The sequence below is a fragment of the Manis pentadactyla genome, chromosome 12 (genome assembly GCF_030020395.1).
Source record: "Manis pentadactyla isolate mManPen7 chromosome 12, mManPen7.hap1, whole genome shotgun sequence".
Classification (NCBI taxonomy): Eukaryota; Metazoa; Chordata; class Mammalia; order Pholidota; family Manidae; genus Manis; species Manis pentadactyla.
Window position 1 is genome coordinate 72,413,400 of NC_080030.1, and position 20,951 is coordinate 72,434,350.

Here is a 20,951-nt window from a genome sequence, read left to right on the forward strand (position 1 = left end):
TGACATGGAAGTGTGCTCTTTAGATCAGCCTCACAGGGAAACTGCTGTGGGGAGCATGGCTGATTGTTATCTCCTGCTGTTGGACCTTCAGATCTGTGACATTCCTGCCAGGTCCTGCTTCCCTTGGACCAGTTCCCACCAAAGACTGAACATACAGGAGTACTAGAAATGGGCCATTCTTGCCTGATGTGGACATTATTGGCCATTAACAGGCCATTTTGACTTGGCTACTCCCTATCAGTCTGGGTGAGTGAGACTTTCCCAGAACTGCACTATAATCTGAGGATCTTCCTATTCAATCCTCCTTCTCTCTCTTCTTAGCAGGTGTCAGGCCTGCGTTATAATCTGAAGGCTTCCCCGACCTCCTTTTTCACCCCCTCCTTGATTATTCCCATCACTTCCCCCAGCAAGTCGCTTGCACATTTATTTCTCTTGGCATCAGTTTCTTCGAGGCTCTTAACTAACAGAACCAGAGATGCCCCAACACAACAGGTAGCAAGTGAGGGTGTGGGTTCTGGTTCACTCATTACCCAAGTGGCTTAAAAAAACCTCATCATGAGTGACATGTGGAATTCTGTTTTGTTTCTGACTCACTATCTTCATCACTCATGATGAGGTTTTTTTAAGCCACTTGGGTAATGAGTGAGCCAGAACCCACACAGAATTCCACAGGGGCACAGATAGTCCCCAGACACAAGGTGGCAGCGAAATGCTAAGGAGTTCATCGTTGATGAGCAAGGAAAATGCCCCAGCAGAGCAGAAAACTGCCCCTGGCCAGTGTGATGATTCAGGCATTTGAAAGGTACAGAGGGAATAATGCCTATGAGAACAGTGGAGTTGGCTGGTTGTTCCTAAATTGTACTGATTCTCTGCAGAAAGATAGTGGAGAATGAAAGGCATGTTACAAATAAAGGCTAAGTGTGAGAGCTAGAGGGTGTCTTTCTTAGGTTCCAAGAGGCAAACTGTAATGTAAGAGTAGACACGGGTGAGGGGGAAACCTAGCATTTGATAGTGTCATGGAATTGCAGAGATGTCTGAGTGCTCAGTGACCCAGGGTCTGAGTTGACGCTGGCAGCAGAGACCTCAAGCTTCATTGTAGCCCCTCTGTTAGGGTCATGGTGCTCATTTCACACTCTTTGCACATGTAATTGGGATTGATGTACTTGGTGGTTGGACATTGGGCCTGTGAGGTAAAATATATTATGGTGTGGGAGGCTAAGTGGAACTCTCTGAAACTGCTACCCTCCTTTCTTCCCTCCCCTAGCCAAGATAGTGAGTCAGAAACAAAACAGAATTCCACAGGATGCCAATGATTAGTGCCACCATTGAAGATTTAAAGGTTCCAGGGTTCATGTTTGTTATCATCTCTCTATTTCACTCACCAGAGCTCCTGCACAAACTGGAGAATGGCTGTGGCACACCACGAGTTAAACCAAACAGCAGCACCAGTTGCCGTTGCTGGGTTAGATGTAGTATCCTTGCTCAAACATATTAAAAAGGCCTCAAGAGCATGATATGTGTCTTGGCATCTGCTCCTCAGATGATCTTCACTGATGTATCACCCTATCGAGGAGTCAAGGGAGAGGATGTCTGAGACTGATCTTCAGCCTTGGCGGACAGAGCTAACTGATGGCCTTGACCAGTGCGTGTGTGTAGTGGAAGCTGAGTTAGAGTGGGTGCAAGAGGCAGTGGAAGAGTAAGGGGAGAAGCAGCAAGAAGACTCATTTAAGGTTTTGCCATTTAGGAGCAGAGAAATGGAGATTGGGTCCAGGGAGGTTTTCATTTGTTTGTGTTTGTTGTTCTTTTTAGGCATAGTAACATTGCCGTCTGTTTTATTATTAGCAGGAGTGATCCAGTAGAAAGGGAAATGTGATAATGCAGGCAGAGAGAGAAGATACTTGAAGTGATGTCTTGAGCAGAAGACAGAGATTGAGGATTGGGGCACAAGCGCAGGAAGAAGATATTTGATGCTAATGCGCAACTACTGAGTGACAGAATTTCTCTCCACTCCTTTTGATAAGAGGGTTTCTTCCTCCTTCCCTTCTTACTTTTCTCTCTCTCTTCTTTCTTTCTTTCTTTCTTTCTTTCTTTCTTTCTTTCTTTCTTTCTTTCTTTCTTTCTTTCTTTCTTTCTTTCTTTCTTTCTTTCTTTCTTTCTTTCTTTCTCTTTCTTTCTTCTCTTTTTTCTTTCTTTTTTTTTTTCTTTTCTTTCTTTCTCTCTCTCTTTCTCTCCCTTCCTCCTTCCTTCCTTCCTTCTCTTTTCTTTCTTTCTCTTTTCCATCCTTCCTCCCTTCCTTCCTTTTACTTTTTCTCTCTCTTTCCTTTCCCTCCCTCCTCCCTCCCTCCCTCCTTTCCTTCCTTCCTTCCTTCCTTCCTTCCTTCCTTCCCTCCTTCCTTCCTTTTTTTACTGAAGCAGGCTTCCAGACCATTTTTTAGAACTTGTATTCCAAACCTCAGATCAACCTATATTTTTTAATTGGTTTGCACATAACAAAATAAGAGGTTTAGAGCAACGATTTGCATTTTTTTTCATAACAGTTGGTGGTACCTGTTCATTATACTTATTACCCAGTTAGGGAGGTAAAGAATATTATAAGAGTGAACAGGATGATCTTTAGGATTACTGCAACCTCTTAGGTCCTGAACTGTGTCACAAGGCATTATATAATAGATGCAAATAAGTGGCATAGCCATTATGTGGTAAGAGATAGATCTGATAAGGGTGAAACCACTCATTGTGTCAGATGTGGAGGCACAGCTTCGTGGAATGGCAGAACTTAAGCCAGACTAACATTTGGATAAGAGGGTAGATTAGGTGAAGGTTTTCTGATAACACTGGAAAATAGGAATGTACAAGGAAGCTTCTGTGTGATATGAGAAAAACAGCTCACTGCCCTAACCAGGGGGACAGTCAACTAGGACTGTGTTTAAGTACTCCAGTGATTTCTAGACTGTGTACTCTTGCACTGAAATCATCTCATGGTGAGCTTGATGTCCTCCTGAAAACTAAGACAAAATAGCTCTAACTTCATTCTGAGTATTGATATGGGCATATAGGACAGAAAACAAGAACTAGATGAGGAAATGAAAGGCAACACGCAAAGCATTTTCTGTAATGTTACTTTCAGAACTTTTCTGTGTATAGTAAGGAAAAGGAAAATAAAGGATGTATAATTGAGTTCAAATTAGAAATTCTTCCAATAAAGGAAGTGACAATAATTAAATAAACACTCTAAAACAGCAGTAAAATGAAGTCAGAAGTCTTCTGATCTGAGATACTATTAAGCTGTATAATTTTACTTTAACATTCAATGTCTTTCCCTTGTTCCGCAACACAGGAGGTTCAGTGGTGCCTATGCTTTCTACCTCATTCATCTGAAGCCTGGTACATGTAATGGCGGTGAGGCATTGTTTATTTTTAGTTTCAATATATTTTATATCTCAAGCAAAAAGGAAGACAGCAGTATCCCACTGGTGGATTTTTAAAACTTTCAGTCCTGTTTATAATAACACCATTCTTCGCACATCAAATAAGCAGACATCCTGAACTTCAACGCAAGATGATGGTGTTAGTATTACCACTTTTAATATACTAACTAGATATTTGGAACTATTATGAATAAAACTGTGAATTATATTTTTCTTCCATCAATTCCAGTTGAATACAACATCCCCTTGATTTCCCCCCAGGGGTACGTCTGACATTTCCTAAGACTCTTCTTACTCCTTTAAACAAAGTACGACTAAAGAATGTGTTTTTAGAAGAAGCCTTTGAACAAGGAAGAACAGATGTCATAAGCTCTGTTTTCTACGTTTCTTACCAAAATCTGTCAAAGCCATTCTGTCAGTTTCTGTGTGTGCAAGAGAAACTGTCTGAAGTAGAAACAGGATTTCACACTCCAGAAAGCAGGGTGGAGTACACAGAACTTTTAGCAGTGCTTCCAGAGGTATCAGCAAATCCCATAAAAAAAAGAGGTACCATAAAAAAAAAAGTCATATGAGAGGAAAAATATTCAATTGTTTTCTGGGATGGATTACACCTTGAATAAAATATGTTAGAAACAAAAAGAAATAGGGTTGTACCTAGTAAAAACAAACAGGAATAACAAAAATATTTTTTTTGCTTTGTTTTTTCATCCTATTTCTTGATAATATAATTATTGGGACCAGGCTGATCATGTGGTTGCCAAAAATAAGGGCAAAGCCATAGTAATGACAATTAGCAGGAGAAGAAATAAGCTCATGACATTCTCAACAATTATAATTGTTGGTTTGAGCAACTGTGTGTTTAGAATTTTAAGAGAATTGATTTGCTTTTCCTGAGTGAAAACTATTTTATTTGAAGTATTCTAAAGAAGCTTCCAAATTATAAAATAAATATATGAGTATTTACTAGTAGCAAATACACAGAGACTAATGTACTCCATAAATAAAAGTTGGTAAAAATTTTTAATTGGTAACTACAGAGTCATCTAAATATTGATTAGGAATTTAAAAATTTAATTCTTTAGTTTCCCAAAGTTTAGTTTACTTTAAATTTCTCATATACAATGATAATTACATATTTATTAATTTGCACAGTTTTGACAGGAAATGGAAATAATGAGAAAAGAGGAGGATAGTTTGAGTGACATCACTTTAGTCATTTTGAAACACTAGGAGATAAGAACCAAGGCTTAGTAGGAGATTGTCAGAATACAAGGAATAGGGCAGATGCTGCTGATACTTTTTAAAGTGAAATAAATAAATTCCAGTAATGCAAAGGAATTTGGATGTCTTATTTTTATTTTAGAGGAGCTTAATTCCATGAGAGTACATTGGAAAACTCACAGAAATACTGTAACTTGAGGTAGACATGACACTGTATTGCAGAATTTAGATGTTTCTCTTATTGAGTTGAACTTATTCTTTAAAGTGAAAAATTCCAAATAAGGGGTAATGTTCTACCAAAATAATAATTATTCTAGTAAATTCAATACATATCTTTCTTTAAACAATGTTTCTCTAAACACTAATTCTTCACTACAATACTTTACTCTATCCCCCTAAAAGAGAATTTGTCTATCTTCTTAAAATAAATTTGGATTAGCAGATTCACCTCTGCTGACTCTGCCAGAAGCCACTCTCCCCAGACTCGGTGTTTCTGCTGGAGAGGTGGTCACGGTTGCAAACAACTGGGAGCTCTTCCTGAAGGCCACCTTGCCTTTTTAGGTTATGAGGGTCTCTCAAGTGTTTAGGATAACATGATTGACAGCCCCATTTCAGCTCCAATTAGCACCCTATAATTTATTAGCTTCTGCTTTCAGATTATGCGTTAACTTCACAAATATTTCAACCACGGAAACAGTAGTTATCAAGTGTCTCTTTCCTGATCCAGCCCTCTGGGAATGGAGTGAAATACAAGGAAAGAGAGGTACAGTTGGTCTGTCAAGTGAGAATAATCATTTGTGTCTGTGCCTGTCTGAGGGCATGGTGTTTCTGACTTCTCTTCAGGCTTGAATCCATGTGTGTATGAGAGAGAGTGTGTGTGTGCATGTGTGTGTGTGTGATTTTTGTAGATAGATTATATGTGCAGATACCAGATTTGTATTATTAAGTTTCACTTATTCATGGGAGATGAGGGAGAGCTGATGTTTAGGGCATTTGAAATTTATTTTTGTTTAACCTTGTTGCTTGTGTGAATGTCAAAACTTCAGTTATATACAAACAGCAACTGTAATAATGATACTGCCTTTTGGATGTTAATTCCTTTACCCCAGGTTTTAGGAATATGTAAAATATCATGAATAGTAAGTCTTAAATATCTTGCAAAGAAGAATGGAATATATATATATATAGTTCAAAGACTTTGACAAGTACAATCAAAATGTGAATTATTTGCATGCAAATTAACAGACTATTAAAGCAATTTTATAAAGGAATCTTATGCTTTTTGGTTTATTTTTAGTCTTTTCAGGTATCTTTCAATTTTTCTTCCATATTTTCATACTTTAGGAATTACATTTAAAAATGCAACTTATGAAAATGGCATTTATATGGAAAGCAGTTAGTCTGTTTTATTTATTATCTTTACCTCCTCTAACTCCCAAGCAATCAATCATTAAGTCCTTAAAAAAAGGACTTGTTTTGATAGAAGATGTATGGGTGCCTATACATAAATGCAAGGTGTCTAATTCTAAGCAAATTAGAAGTTAAAATTACCTTAAGGAGTTGTTCCCCCTCCCCCTCCCCCCCACCATGCAAAAGGGCACAGAAAATGCAGTACTTACCAGGAAAGAGTGGCAAAGAGAAGCTTCCAGTCAGGAAGTCTAAGTCCTAACACCCACCATCTATGTCTTCCTTCCCATCTAGGCCCGAATCAATCTTAAGTCATTGCTAGAATTTGCCATGCATTGAAATAGAACTTCATAGGGGAAATGAGAGAGGATGGCAACTCCTTTTAAACTGAAGGAACAGAACAGATAGAGTTCCCTGTAGTTGGGTGACTGAGTTCTCAGCCATAGGGCAATCGGCAAAAGGATCACTTGGTGGCAGAGAGCTGTCTCTCCCGTTTTCATCACCGTTTTTCATCTCAGCAGGGAGAGGTGCATGCGGGGAAAACTGCATGAGGACACCAGAGCCAACAGGGATGGTTACAGGAGACTCTTATCTTCCTTTCAGGACCCCAATCAAGAATAATACAGGCAAAAATGTCATGTCTGCCTTTTCTCATGTCATCCCTCATTTCCTTAATGTCCTTTTTTCAACTACCAGGGCTTCTCTAACTTGCATGATCTCACAAATATTGGCAAGGCAGGCACGGATATTCATGTTTTGCATGACTTAGTGGACCTAATGAATGTCAAAAGGGCTAATAACTCATCAAAGTTCTTTTGATGCCTTTAGTACACAGAATTGAATCATTAGAGTGTTAGGTCATCTTGTGTTTCTACTTTGGAAACATGTAACATGAAGGGAACTGCTCTGCTCCCTGCATCCTCCGTCAGGTTGCTGGAGCCCAGCTCAGCATCCAGAGGGGCTGTTCAGGACTGCCCCAGACTGTTCCCTTGAATGAGGCTCCTTGCCAGCAACCTGATATTCAGGTTAGATGAAGCTCAGGAGAGAGGTTTCAGTAGTCAGACCCTCGTGGCTGGAAAAATGCTCCATGTGGATTCTGTCAGAGGTCTGGTGAGTGCCAGCACTGGTGAAGCACAGGTGAGGAGCTGTCTGGGTGGGGACCACTCGGAGGTACGTCCAGCAGAGAGTGCACCAGGTGTGTTTTCTCTTCATCTGTGTACTCTGACCAATTCTAAAAAGTGTGCTGGAATTTAATGCATCTTATTTACGCTTTCATATACCATGGATTTAAAAAATCCACAGAGAAGTCCAAAGTTAATTTTACTTATTGCTTCATTGCCCCAACTTCAGGCTAACTCTTATACTTGGTCAGGTTGGGTGTGTAGAGCTTCAGAGCAGTGATGTCTGTTAGATACTGAAATGAATTAATTAAAGAAGCAATAATAATTCCTTCTTGGAGAAGAATGGAAATGTGCACCTGCCTGAATGGTCTACAGGTGGTAGTGTCATTTGAGGAAGGAGTCTGGATAATGTCTTATTTGGATAATGTTCCTTGAGATCTGGGATTCTGTAAATCCAGTCTTCACTGCCTTATTCTGTTGGTGAGGAGACAAATCAGCAGTGGACAGGCAGTTACTGCAGTGGGTACGAGTGCTCTGTACCAAGGCTGCCGGTTGGGATCCTGGCTCTGCCACTTCTTGCTATGTGACTGGGCAAATTTTTTCTCATTTGTAAGCCTCAGTTTTCTCATCAGTAAGAGGATCACAATAACAACTACCACACAGAATTCTTGTGAAGCTTAAATGAGTTAATTTACATATAAAGCCCTCAGACCAGTAACTGATAAACAATTAACATTAGTTATTATTATTGTTATCACATTTGGTGCAGCATAACCATATAGTACCTTTCATCTGAGCAAAAATAGTAATTGTTTCTTGTAAGGACTATAATTTGCTTCACAGCTACCACAAAGATAGGGGATGAGCAGCTCTGCTCAGCCATGCTCTGAGAAGTGTCCCTGCACTGTGTTCAGCTCTTTATTCAAATACAAATAAATTTTATTTGCTTCACATGTTATAATGTAAGTCAACATTTGAACTACTGTTTTTATGGTTTAACAATCTACCAGGGCAATTTGAACACAAAATACTTCTCAGGCACTTTAGTGACAACACAAATAACTGATGTCAAAAGAAAATAAAGACCACAAATTCCTTCCTGCCTTTGTCCCTCTCTCCCTTCTTTCTTCTTCTTCATTTTTTTTTTTTTTTGCCTATTGGTAGGTTTGGTTTCTTAGCCTAGCTTATTAAAACATAAAATAACCAGTATTTCAAAAACATTTGTAACTGACAACTCTCCTGTCCTAAGAGTCTAGAATTTAAGGAGTAACATTAATTCTCTTCTGGGGAATAATAACTATGTACCTGACTGGATGGTGTACAAGTAGTGCATTCTGTACCATCTCTGCTTTTAATTCAGTGAACGCAAACAGGTAAGCCTGGAGCTTCTAGGGGCCACAGTTTCCTCATCTGTAAAACAGAGTAGGGATACCTAACTTCTCACCTCCAAGAAAGGGGAAAAAGGTTAACAGGTTTCACAGCATTACAAACACTCGGGAAAAACAAAAGGCACTATATATATATATATATATAAAGCAATATTACTTACTGACATAAGATCTTACTACTATAAATTATTCTACTGGTGAAAAACTACGATGTTTATTATTTTTTTGATGAAACAACACAGCAACCTTGTAGTAAACAGACACGTTTAATGTTCATTTCTTTTTCCTCATCGCCTTCAGCTTTGCCCATGAACAGACCCCTCTCCCTGTCCCAACACTCAAGTGACCAAATCATGACCATAGACAGAAAAATTCGAGGTACTGGAGACTCTATGGACTTTTCTGCTTTTTGTGATGATTCCTCCCTCTTCACGGAGACAGTTGGGGTCTCTTGTTGCTTTTTTTCACCAGAGGAGGAGGGAGGGAGGGAGGGACAGAATTAGTGGAAGAGAAGGCAGAGAAGGGTTTCTTCTTTCATCATAAAATGTTCCTTGTAAAAAATATGATATATATATAAACACACACATATATAAAATATATCCAGTGCAATTGCAATTGTTGTACCAAACACTGGGAAGTGCCACCTTGGTCGATGTATTTGTGGAGCTTTGAACAGTTGTCCTACAACAGCTGCATTTCAATAAGACTTGGGCAGGCGGCTCCAGATAAGCCACTTGCCACTCACATTCAGGCTGGGGCTTCCATGTTCACAGTCCAAAGGAAAAAGTGTGTCTTTGTGTCTGCAGTGGGTGCTCTAGGGAGGGGCTATGTAGGCAGGATGGGAGCTGCAGGCTACACGAGATGAGGAAGCAGGAAGTGGTTTCTTTTTATTTCTCTACCACAGTCTTCAATGCAAATACAAATACATTTTAAATCTGAGGATATTGACATCTGTAGTGCTATGATCACACTACTTAATGAAATAATTCACACCAGCATAAAAAATATTCACACCAAAATCTCCATTTCCTTTCGCTCTTTCCAAGAAAACTTATGACACCATACCACCTAAGTGAGCTTACCATAGATATTTCCAGTGATCTCCTCAAAAGTCATTACACGTAATTCAGAGTCTGGATCTGCTCTTATGGCAGAAGGAATTATTTTTAGACAAAATTTCTGTAGATGTGTGTTTTGGTTTTCTCAATTCACGGAGAAGTTTGAAGTCTCTGCCTTCCCCCACGTCGTCATCCATGAAGTGAGAGGCACAGGTGCTGAGCCTCCGTGGCTGGTCAGAAGGGAAAGGGAAGGGGAAACCCTGGGTCAGCAGATCAGCTCAGGAGGGATGCACCACAGAGGGAATAACGGCGAGCTGCAAACCAAGATCAGAAGCTGTTACAAACCCACTCGCTTTTGGCTTTGAGTGTCACCAATGGTGCTATGCAGAGACCTACAGGGAAGAAGGTGGGCTGTCTAACACCAGCACAGATGCTTGCTTTTGTCCCGAGGCTGCAAACCTGAAAGCAGAAAGAAAATAAGAGAGGGGTGGGGGAGGAGGGAGGGAGATAGAGAGAGATGGGGGAGAGGGAGAGAGAGGAAGAGGGAGAGAGAGGAGGAGAGAGAAGGGATGGGGGAGGGAAGGCATAAGATTTAAGGAAAGAGAAAAACATCACTCTTTTTATTGTGTAAGTCACAGAATTCATCTAAAGGACATGAATGAAAGTAAAAGCAAAGCAGCATAAATGTCACATCTCCGCCTGAGGGAAACGGGAGCAGGCAAAACTACGGGCTAACGACCGCATTTATAATATAACCATTTTTTTTATTTGCCCACAAAATAAAGCAAGCAAAAGAGTAAACGCATATTTAATTGTGCCTTTCAAATTCAACTCCGTAAGATAGAGGCTTGATATTATCATGAACATCTTATTCTCGTTAATTTTTACGTTTTGAGGAGACCTATTTAATTAAGCAATTAAGCTGGTATCAGTCGTATTTTTCTTTAAGACTGTCACTAGGTGACGTAACCGCCCCCACCCGCCCCAGCTCCCCAGGCTATAGAGGATTTTAAACTACTCTCTTAGCAGGTACTCTAGATCAGCGCTGTCCAATAAAACCACAGGCATAGTTTTACATTCTCTAACAGACACTTTGAAAAGTAAGAAAAAACAGGTGAGAAGCAGTCTTAGTAATATATTTTATTTAACTCAATATATTCAGTATTCAGTGAGCTGAAAATATTTCAATATGCAATCAATATAAAAATATTAGGGAGAGAAATTTACATTCTTTTTTGGTAGAAAGTTTTGAAATCCGGTGTGCTTCACACGCTTACATCACACTTCTTTGGCCCAGCCACATTTCAAGTGCTCAACAGCTACATGTGGCTTAGTGGCTACAGAATTGAACAGCGCAGAACTAGAACATTTCCAATAAATTTTCTTTTTAAAAAGATCTTTTGTAATATTTACTAGGTATGTTAGAGCAGGTATTACTTTCTCATTCTGCCCACACCGATGTGGGTCATCTTTCTGCTCAAACACAACCCCGCCACACAGACCTTTGGGCCAAGGGTTACCGGGGGCTCCCAGGAGAACTGACGGAGGCCTGGGGCTCAGCCCAGAGTCGGTCATAGGGCAGAAGGGGCCCGCGGAGGCCAGGCGCCCTCTCCCGCTTACCTGAGTCCACGCTGAGGCCCAGGCCCTGGGCCACGTCTCCCGCGGGGCTCGCGAAGGGTCCCCCTGGCGCGCCCCACGCGGCGCCGGTCGGCTCGCCCTTGGCGGAGAGCTCGCAGGGCGGGCTGCTGGGCGCGGGCGCCGGGGCGGGCGCGAGGCGGGCAGGGCGCGCGGAGGCGGCGGGCATCAGCAGTGGCCCATAGCGCGGGTCGAAGTGCGGCGCGTAGACCTCGTGCACCGCGGCGGGCCGCGGGTAGGCGGCGGCCTGGGCACCGAGGGCGCCGCCCAGCGCGTAGGGGTGGTGGGGGTGCGCGTGGTGCGGGTGTGCGTGGTGCCAGGGCTCGGCCGCGCCCTGGTGCAGGTGACTGTGCAGCGCGGCCGGAGAGTAGGGGTCGGCGGCGGCAAAGGGCAGCTCCGAATGCGCGGCGGCCAGCGGGCTGCCCAGAGGCGCGGGCACGGGCACCTGGTACGCGCTGTTCCAGAAGGAGGCGGGGAAGCTGCGCTGGCTCATCGGGAAGGAGCCGTCTGCAGCCGGCGAGGCGGCGGGGAGGAAAGAAGAGAGGAGCGCGTCACCGCAGGGAGACGCGAGCGCCGAGCCTGCACAGAGGGTGAGCTGGGCGCGCCGGGCGGCCGAAGGACTGGCAAACAGCGGCTCGGAGCCTGGCCTCTGCGGCGGCACCTCTCTGAGGAAGCTGCAGACTGAATGAGAGGCCGAAGCCTCGCAAAATGGGGGAACCCCTTGGGAGGGAGGGCCGCTTCCTCGGATTTTGCAGACGCTTCTTCAATACGGAAAAGGAAGAGAGAAGCATCCGCCCAGTTTGGGGAAGCAGGGAGCTCCCTTCTACTTGAGGCTGAGCTGCCTCGGTTGCCTCCTTGGGGCAGACACGGCGTCCCTTTCCAGCCCGCAGCCTCGCCTTCAAAGATACCACGTCCCATTCTTGGCCGCCTAGCGATCTTACTACCTATTCTCGCTTTGCAGCCTCCTTGCTCCAGAAAATGTACCCCCCCCCCAAAGGCCTACGATAGACTGGAAGTCCATCGACATATTTCGAAATCTTGCTATTACTAGCCTCTTTTCTAGAAACCTTCATTCAAATATTTTTTTTCCCCGAGAACGAAAGCAAACAAGTAAACTAGACATATTGAAAGGGCAGCTGTGTTAGTTGCACAGAAGGATGTGAGGAAAAAGCCTTTTAACTTTCAATTAATAAACTGCATTAAAGTGTGGATACCAGGAATAATAATTACTATTATTGTCAGTATCATCGTTGACCCCCTAATGCCTGAAATACTTTAAGAGAACAGCATTTAGATCAAATTTGCCTTTAGTGGGGAAAAGGGGTAAGAAAGACATTTAACTCAAGGGACCTTTATTGAGGATCCCCTTCTGGGGAAGGCATCTGTACTGCATAGTAGAGAATTGAAAATGCCTTGACAATGCATTCTAAGTAGTCAACAGTCTTACTGTTAGAAATATTTAGGCAACTGGAGAATACAAAGAATATTAATATATTCATAACTAATGTTTTGCCTCTTGTCTAGGCAAAAGGCTTGAACAAACTGTCAGACTCTCTGAGGAAAAAAAAGGGAGGGTGAAGGTTGCCATTACTCCTCAATATAGTATGATTTCCTTTTTATAGCAATCCTCATTTCACAGCTTGGCACACACCACAAACTAAGTTTAGTGAGAAAGTTTACCAAGCAGTTATACCCACTGTTGTCTTGGAAATTAAGGGAAGTTGAGGTTTCAGAACGGAATGGAGATTTAGTTGACTTGTCCAAGAAATCCTTGTCCCAAGATACGTAAAGGAGTGCTTTGTGACAAGGTTGAACAATAAAAAGGGGCTGTGTTTGGGGAAAGCCCTTAGAAATGCTTTGGTTGTACCTATGTTTTTATTTCTTTGGTACTTTACTTGCTTATTGAAATACATTTTTTGCTTCAATATTTCCCAAGTGAATGAAACCTGGCAAAAGGCATTGGTAGATTTTGGGAGACATTCTACAGCAGATTTTGCTTGCAGAGGAGGGGGGGGCTAGGATTTTCTCCTTTGGGCAAATTTTCAGAAAGTGGGTAAGGGCCCTGTACGCTGTTGTAGGTGAAGGTCCTCTCCTACGCTGGTGTGGGAGAGTGTGGGAAACCTCACATTTCCACAGAATATTTACATACATTTTCCTATTTGTCTTACAGCCATCTCAAAGGATAGTTAAGAGGGCAAGTATTATTCTAATTTTAGAGACTGGTAAATAGAGTGACCTCAAAGAGGTTAAGAGACTTGTCCAAGGTCATATTGCTATGAAGTGGTAAAGCCGACATGAAAATTTAGGTCTCTCAATGTCAAGGCTACTGTTTTCCTAGGTCACTGCTCTATTCTGCTGTTTCAAGGAGAGGGCTCATGCAGGTGCTCTTTCCTCCTTCGTTTCCCTACCCACCCCAAGAGGCCCTTCTCACCTCTTCTCTAACACCTGCTATTCTCTCAGCCGCATCTCCTCGAGCTCCTGTAGGTGGCCCCCAGGCTGGCTGCCCTTACCAGCGAGGCCCTGTACTCACCCCGCCAGGGCCCGGAGCTCCTCGGTGCCTTGCTGCTTGTACAGCTTGGGGAATAGCTGCTAGGCTGGCTCAGGGCCCTGCTGAAGTGCTCGTCCACCACAGAGCTGATGTCCCCCTGAAAATAGGTGAACAGGACGCAGCGGGAGTTGATGTACTCAGCCTCTGGAGGGCGCTCTTTCTCTGGGCTGCCTTCTTCCTCTTTTATACTGGCCGGTGTTTGGCTGGAAAAAGAGCTGCGGCTGCCACTGCTGTCACTGGGGCTGGCGTCGCACTCCTGGGCTTCTTGCATTTTGGGGTAATAGGCTAGTTTCTGCTCAAAGAAAGAAAGTCAGTTTCAAAAGAGATGACAAATTGGATTCCGACTGCATTCCTTCATCTGGATCCCTAAAGTTTCCAGGGGAAAACTGGCACCTATACCTGAGCCCAGTGCTCAGTAACGTAGGGCACACAGTCAGCAGGCCTCCAACCTGCAGCTGAACCAGGGTGGGGTTCCTGAGAGGCAGACTGCCCGTCTCAGTGGCTGTATCTCTCCGGAATTGCTGCCGACAACCAAAGCAGCTCTCTGAAGGTGTTAGGGTGAAGGTTCCAGAAGATGCCTAATCAGCTAGGTTTTGAGCTGAGCTTCACTGCAGAGCCAGGTTCAGGGAAGATATATTTTAAAAATCAGTCTCCAGGGGGAAAGAGAACCCAATTCCCGTTATTGCCTGACTGTCCCCTGCCTGTGAACCCAGACACAAGATGCAGGATTAAGCATCTTCAGGATGGAACAGGAAAATATGAAAATCCACTTCACACAGCCAGGAAAGTAAAGGAAGAACTGCTGCAGAAGGTATGAAACAGTTCCATTTAGGGAAGAATCATGTGGGATAAAAATGTGGAATAGCATCATGACATGGATTATTTTAATGAGAACAAGTTGATATTTGGTAGCCCATAAACTGTCCGTTTAAAAATTGTCTCAGTTTTTAAAGGGATCTTCTTTTGAGTAAGGAAAAACTAGGGAGCTATACACATCTCTACCCTCACCATCTATATGCATAGTGAGGAAACAAGTAACAAAAAGGTGTATCAGAAGATCTTGGCTTCTTGAGCAATGGACTGAATGCAGTGTTAAAGCATTATACAGACAAAGATGGCCTTGAAACCTGGTGGAGCATACAAAAATGTACAGAAATCTTAATGCAAAAATCAGCCCAGGGTTAGGCAGTAGAAATGAGCAGACAGACAAAAAAAAAAACCAACCTATCTCTCCTCTTTGCAGTAGTCCCAGCCTGAGAAGGAGTATTTATTTTCTGACACCAAAAGACTGTAGCTATTTAGCTATACCACCACTTCTACCACATTCCCATTCGGTACAAGGAGAAACTGGTGATTCCTAAAATTAACATAGAGACTAAACAAACTCTTGGTTGGAAAGTTTAAAAAGGGAAGGAGGAGGAAAAAGAGCAAAAAATAAACCTTATTCATTCCACCATTAATTCATCAGGAAATTTTTCAATAGCCATTCCGAATTTACAAGCAAAATTGGCAGAAGCATGGACTTGGCCTTGCGATATATTTTATTCTCCTCAAAGAAGGAGTCCAGTTCCTCACTTTGGAACCTGCTCCAGAGTCGTAGACCCACTGGGTGTGTGATCTTGTTCTTTTCCTGGACTACTGTCCTCAGTTTCTACTACATCAGTTAAGGAAATGGAAAGAAAAACCGGCCGACCAGACACAGCACGGAGAAAAAAGAAATCGGAATAATGAAACAAAACTTAAGAGCTTGCAGAACCAGCGTTAAGTGGTCTTTCTTAAAAATGGATTTTTTGAAGTCAGGGTTGCCCTATTCAGCCATGCAGGTTCCAGAAAGGCGAAATATTATCTCTGACGCTCGCCTCTGCAGCGTCTGTCGTGCCCCAGTAATACTTCCCAGAACTTTGCAAAAATATTATAAAACCTGTGCTTTTCGCGCTGTTCTTTTGTAATGAATTCGCTGGTTCTGGAATTAATTGGTCTGATCGTCTGAGAATTGAAACGGAAAAAAAAAGTATTCCTGAGATAAGCTTGCATGGATGAGAACGAGTGTCTTTCCATCTCAGACAGGAAGAGACAGGCCTTAGCTTTTGTTTTGTCACCGGTCAGATGGGAGTTTGGTTTTCCCTGAGTGACCTTTGCTCTCATCTCCCCGCACCCGCACGGAATAATCTGGAGTCCGACAGACTCTAAGAAGACAATCCAGCCCGTGCGACCCTCGTCTGTTAATTCCCGGAAAGGACGGAGCACGCATTAGCAGGGCTTTAGCTGCCGTCCCGAGAGAGTAAATGGACAAGCTAAAGGGGTCAGCTCAACCCACCGAGTGGCAGCGCCGCTGTTCCCGCATCTCGGCGGAGCCCGTGGGCCTGACGCTCGCGCCCCGCGCGGAGGCGCCCCGGACCTCGGGCACAGGCGGTGCTCGGACTGGCGGCGACCGTCCCCTCCGAGGACCCGGGCGGGGGAGACACGTACCTGGTGGTAAGGGGTGTAGGCGGCTGCGAAGTAAGGCTGGGGAGGACCATAGACTTGGTACATAACATCCAGACAGCTCATGGCTCCCCGCAGCGGAGTCGGGTAGGTGTCTTATTATCAACTCTGAGTCTGCAGAGCGCAGGGGGCCTGCATGGGGGGCGCTGGGTCGCGACGTCCCGAGTCATCGGCGACAGAGCAGGGCAGCGCGCTCCGCGGCTCGGGCTCCCGCTGGCACGCTCCCCCCCACCCCCGCAGGTCCAACCCAGACTGCGCTCAGGGACCGGGGCGCCCGGGCTCCCGCTAGTGGGCATTTAAACCCCACGCCCGGCGGGCGTGCTGACGCCATTCCGGGGCCGCGGAAGGGGTGGGGGCGCCTAGGGGCGGGGACCGGGGGCGCGCGGGCGGAGGGCCGGAGGGGCTGCCGGTCGGTTTCCCCAGCTAACGGCCGCGAGCCAGTGGCCAAAGGGGCGGCGAACTGCACAGTCCCCGCGTGAGCCCTGGGGCTTCGCACCCAGAGAAAAAGGGAGTTCCAGGTTAAAAGAGAGATCGAGACAGAGACAGACAGACAGACAAGAGATCTACGGCGTAGGGAGTTAGTGGGGCTCTTGCTCTGGGAGGGAGAATGAAATTTGGGGCGTGGTGGGGAAAGGTCTTGTGGGACAGCCCCGGCCTCACTTTGGAGAGTTGAGGGTTTGCGTCAAGGGACGGCAAGATGGGGCAGAGTCTCTGCTCTCGGCTCTGGGAGATGTGCGGGAAAGGACGGTGCTATCCCCCAGGAATCCCGCCCTGAGATCCGGGACGTCGCGGACACGCTGTCGGAGTCGGAGGACTCGGGCCGAGCGCGGAGCTCCCTCTGCGGGGAAATGGCAGTGGCTGTAGCTTGTAACCGCTGTCTGGGCTGCACCTACTTTGCGCCTGGGACCCTGTCCTCCCGCCGCCAGTTCCCGCACCTGGATTCCGCAGTCCAGTTCCTTCTGCATCTCTAGACTTCGATCCCGCCCCATTCACTTTGAAGTACTCCACCCGAACCCGCTCCATTCGCGTAGTTCGAGCCCCGCCTCTGGCTCCTCCCGGCGCCAGTGGTTTTCGACGAGTCCAGGAGGCCCTACCCAGCCCCCGGCCTCCTCGGGTCTCCTTGGCCCGCGCGCGTCCTTTAAAGTTGCGGTAACTTTTTGGGAAGAGGACTCGTTGGCTGCAAGAGGAGTGATTCTAAGAACTTCAGGGAAGCCAGAGAGGCTTTTATTGCTTTTTCAGCCGGTAATACACAGCCGCGATTTTGTTTGATTTTAGAGAGGTGAAAGAGGAAACACTTCAGCTGTGAAACGTGCACTGCCTTTATTTTTCCAGTTCTAGAGTTCTCCCGGCGCCGCCAGGCTTCCCGCGACACTCTCCATCCTCTCCAGTCATCCCCCAACCCCAACTAGCTCCTTGGGGAAGGGGGTGCAACAGTGGAGTCCTCCCTCTTACAGGCTTAGAAATGAATGGAGACAAGGCTCTCTGAATGGCTGGGAACAGTGGTGGGTCACACTTGTGGGGCGGCAGGGGCGGAGGTTGGGGGCACTGAGAACCCAGATCCAAGGCAGAGGGGGCGTGGATTACTGATTCAAGCCAACTCTAGTTACCCGCCCCCGGTTCAAATCCAACAAAAATCTGGTACTGATTCTCAGGCTGTATAATTGCAAACTCATGCACCCTTAAAGATATGTTTTAATATTTCAAAACATGATATTTTATATTATGTGAATATTTTAATACAAATTGTTTCAGGGTTGCCGTTTTGGTTTTGTCCGAAATATAACTGGGTAATGGCTCCATGTCTCCAATTTCGCTTATAAATGATGAGCCATCCTGAGGGGTTGGAGAGTTTCTTTAACCACGCTGTAATCTATTTTAAAGAAAATTGAAATAAATAAATACACTCCTTAGTCTAATTTTACGCGAGCCTCTTTTAGAGGCCAGGCTTCCTAGTGGTTGAGTCCCGCAGGCTTCTGGAGTCTCGGACGGTCACCTGAACACAGGTGAAGCAGCACATGCTGGATCCCACCACCCTAGCCCAACCCTTCCACCCTAGGAATTTCAGAGAAGGGCAACAGCACCCAAGGAGCCACAGTGCACCCCCCAGGGTGCGGGAGGTGAGCGCGCAGACCCAGTCTCTCTCGCCGTGGTGGCGCACCCTAGCTGCTGCGGGCTGCTCCGCGTCGGCCGGGGTCGGTCTGAGGCCTCCGCAGGAGCCGGGGTGTCAAAGCAGCCGCCAAGGGCGGGGCAGATGGCCGGCGGCAGGCGCGGTCTCTGCAGATCACACTCTTCCCTTTCTCTGGGTAAACGCTTCTACTGTGGCTTCATTTGGGTAGGGCATCTCCTTCGTGAGCATCGGTGGCCGGAGCGCGCTGGACAGCGTGGGGGGGCTGCAGGGGATATTGCGCGGAAAAGCGGTGCGAGGCGAGCACCCATTGCGCGTCTAGCCGAGGCTCGGAAGCTCGATTCCCATCCACGCTCACCTCCCAGCAGTCACCTCTTATCCCCTCTACCCACTCACGTTGACTTTTTTATTTTACTTTGGCCATGGGACTAGAAGAACTTTGATTTTCTCACACATTCAGAAGAAAATAACGACAACAAGGCCCGGCATAATGTGAGGTATTTTTGAAAAGGATTTTAGGAGCAGAGATTCCCCACACTTTGAATAAATGTTTAAATGAAGGGAATGAAAATGAAGAAATATGGTGCCAGTTGCTAAGGCTGCTTGCTGTTCACATTTCTCAATCTCCTTTTACTTGAAACAGTTTTAAAAAACATCGCTCCAGCTAAATAAGGGTACTTACTGGCTGCATGGGAGTGTAAAGGATCACAGGGAATTGGGCCAGTGAGGACCAACCTTGAATTTAGGTGGGAAAATAGTCCTCTCCCCACAAACGCACGGTGAAGGAAGAAAAATAAATATGACACAGTTTTAAAATACACCTAAAGACTGGAGCAAGTTCAATCTTTTTTATTTATCTGAAAAGCTGCCATTTACACGGAAGGTGGTATTTCTAAGAGATTGCATCTTGTTTCTAGGCTGAAGCGGAAAGTAAAAACACAACTAAATTTAGTCATCTGTTTCTCCCTGCTCTTCAAATCGCCAGGACATAATCAAGTCAAAGAAATCAGGTTTTGATTCAGAGCCTTGGGAATGGGGTACAGGTTGCAACAGAAAACGAAAAGTCTTTGGCCTCCTCCCTCTTGTTCCCTCTCCCCCGGTTATTTTAGAAGAGGCTGCAAACGGTCAGTTCAATGTTATGGGAATTGGGTCCTGCTACAAACGGATCAGCACCTCCAGACAGATCAGCTGTTACCCAGTGCATCTAATCGAATTGCCTTCCGATTTCCTAATTGGACAGAGGGAATATAAAACTTTAAAAAATGAGTTCCAGTTTATGATAGCTTCATGACAACTAAGTCAGCTGCCAGGAGGGTGTCTGTCATATGAAAATAAAGTTAACTGCACCAAAATTGCCTTTTAGTACCCTGGTTCTAGTGTGCAATTCTAACAATATCTAGAACTATAAAAATAAAAGGATACCTTTATTCTCAAAGTTAAGTGAAATTAAATTAGCTTTGAATGAATACATGTTTCAGATAGCATCACAATGAAGTACTCTATTTTCTTTTCAGAAGGATTGCCTCTCATTTTTTCTAAACTGACTTCATTACCTGCTGAATTTTTCTGTCCACCTAAGTCATCTTCTTCTGAAAACTGCAAAGAAGCAGCTTTAAAGGAGTGGTGTAAGAATAGAACTAATTCGAAGTACTGACCTACAGCCAGCCCAGGCCCTCCCTTGGCCCATGATTTGTTTGGATTATTGACTCTTGGCATTTTATGTTGCCTTATCCTGCCAACTAAAGGGGATGAACACCATGTAATCTCACAGTTTTCCTCCCTCCTTCCCTCCCTCTCTTCCCTCCTTCCTTCCTTCCTTCCTCCCTTCCTTCCTCCCCTCCTCCCCTCCCTCCCTTTCTCCCTTCCTCCTTCTCTCTTTCTTTCTTTACCTCTAAACCCACCCTTGCCTGTTTTACAGAGCAGAGATGTGTTTGGAATTTGGAGAATAGCTGATAAGATTTTGTGGATTCGAACTATTAATAGTATTCATTGAAAACATGTCAGCAAAAGCTAGGTTTTTCAGGCACAGTGTATTATTTAGTACTAATATTCTAGTAATCAAATGGGGAGTCTGAATGGTGATTTTATTTTAAAGAAATAAAGAAAAGAGAAATTCCTGTGCTCTGAAACCTCATTAAAAAGCTAACTAGAGGAATTCCAGTTTGACCTAGTGAAAAATTAAGAATAAGAGAGTTCACTTATTTTCCTACAAAGCTAGAGTGGATCTTAATGGTTTAAAACTCCTCCATGGCCTCTCCTAGTGAACAGATGAGATGCTTTATAATTATTGACGTACATTTAATTATTATAAGAATGTTAAACTTTTCCTCTGATGCATTTTAAAGACTTTTTATGTTATATACAAATCAACTTCAAATAAAATAATCACAACTTTCTGAATTTAGTTCTCTCTTGAATTTGTGTTGACATTAATGTTGAGTTAGGCTGAGAAATATATTTAATACCACCTTCATCTTTCAAAGGTGAGTTCTTTTTGATGAATCTATGAAATGCTTAGCATAAAGATGTTATTACA

The 20,951-nt window shown here is 44.5% G+C and overlaps 1 protein-coding gene across 6 annotated transcripts; it reads right to left on the minus strand.

Moving 5' to 3' along the window:
• Positions 1-7,789: 7,789 nt before the first annotated feature.
• On the minus strand, positions 7,790-17,821 carry VGLL2 (vestigial like family member 2). 6 transcript variants are annotated; one of them, XR_008992776.1, is made up of 6 exons: positions 16,276-16,586; positions 13,789-14,098; positions 11,244-11,765; positions 10,020-10,082; positions 9,648-9,937; positions 7,790-9,022 (listed from the first exon to the last, which is right to left on the minus strand). XR_008992776.1 is itself a non-coding variant. In XM_036925040.2 (5 exons), exons 1-4 carry the CDS (start codon positions 16,354-16,356, stop codon positions 10,039-10,041), a joined length of 957 nt encoding a protein of 318 aa, XP_036780935.1. In that variant the 5' UTR covers positions 16,357-16,586; the 3' UTR covers positions 7,796-9,937; positions 10,020-10,038. The 6 variants fall into 6 exon arrangements, 5 of the variants coding, with proteins under 5 accessions (XP_036780935.1, XP_036780938.1, XP_036780937.1 ...); XM_036925040.2 differs by having other exon boundaries at positions 7,796-9,937; XM_036925043.2 differs by lacking the exon at positions 10,020-10,082 and having other exon boundaries at positions 7,798-9,853.
• Between the last annotated feature and the right edge of the window lie 3,130 nt (positions 17,822-20,951).

Bases quoted from the DNA above. Each gene is read 5' to 3' on its own strand.
- VGLL2 (XM_036925039.2), bottom strand. From the start codon at position 16,356: ATGAGCTGTCTGGATGTTATGTACCAAGTCTATGGTCCTCCCCAGCCT. The intron at 14,099-16,275 runs GTACGTGTCTCC...TTCTTTGAGCAG, and splicing joins CCTACACCCCTTACCACCAG to AAACTAGCCTATTACCCCAA. The intron at 11,766-13,788 runs GTGAGTACAGGG...CGCCGGCTGCAG, and splicing joins GAGCTCCGGGCCCTGGCGGG to ACGGCTCCTTCCCGATGAGC.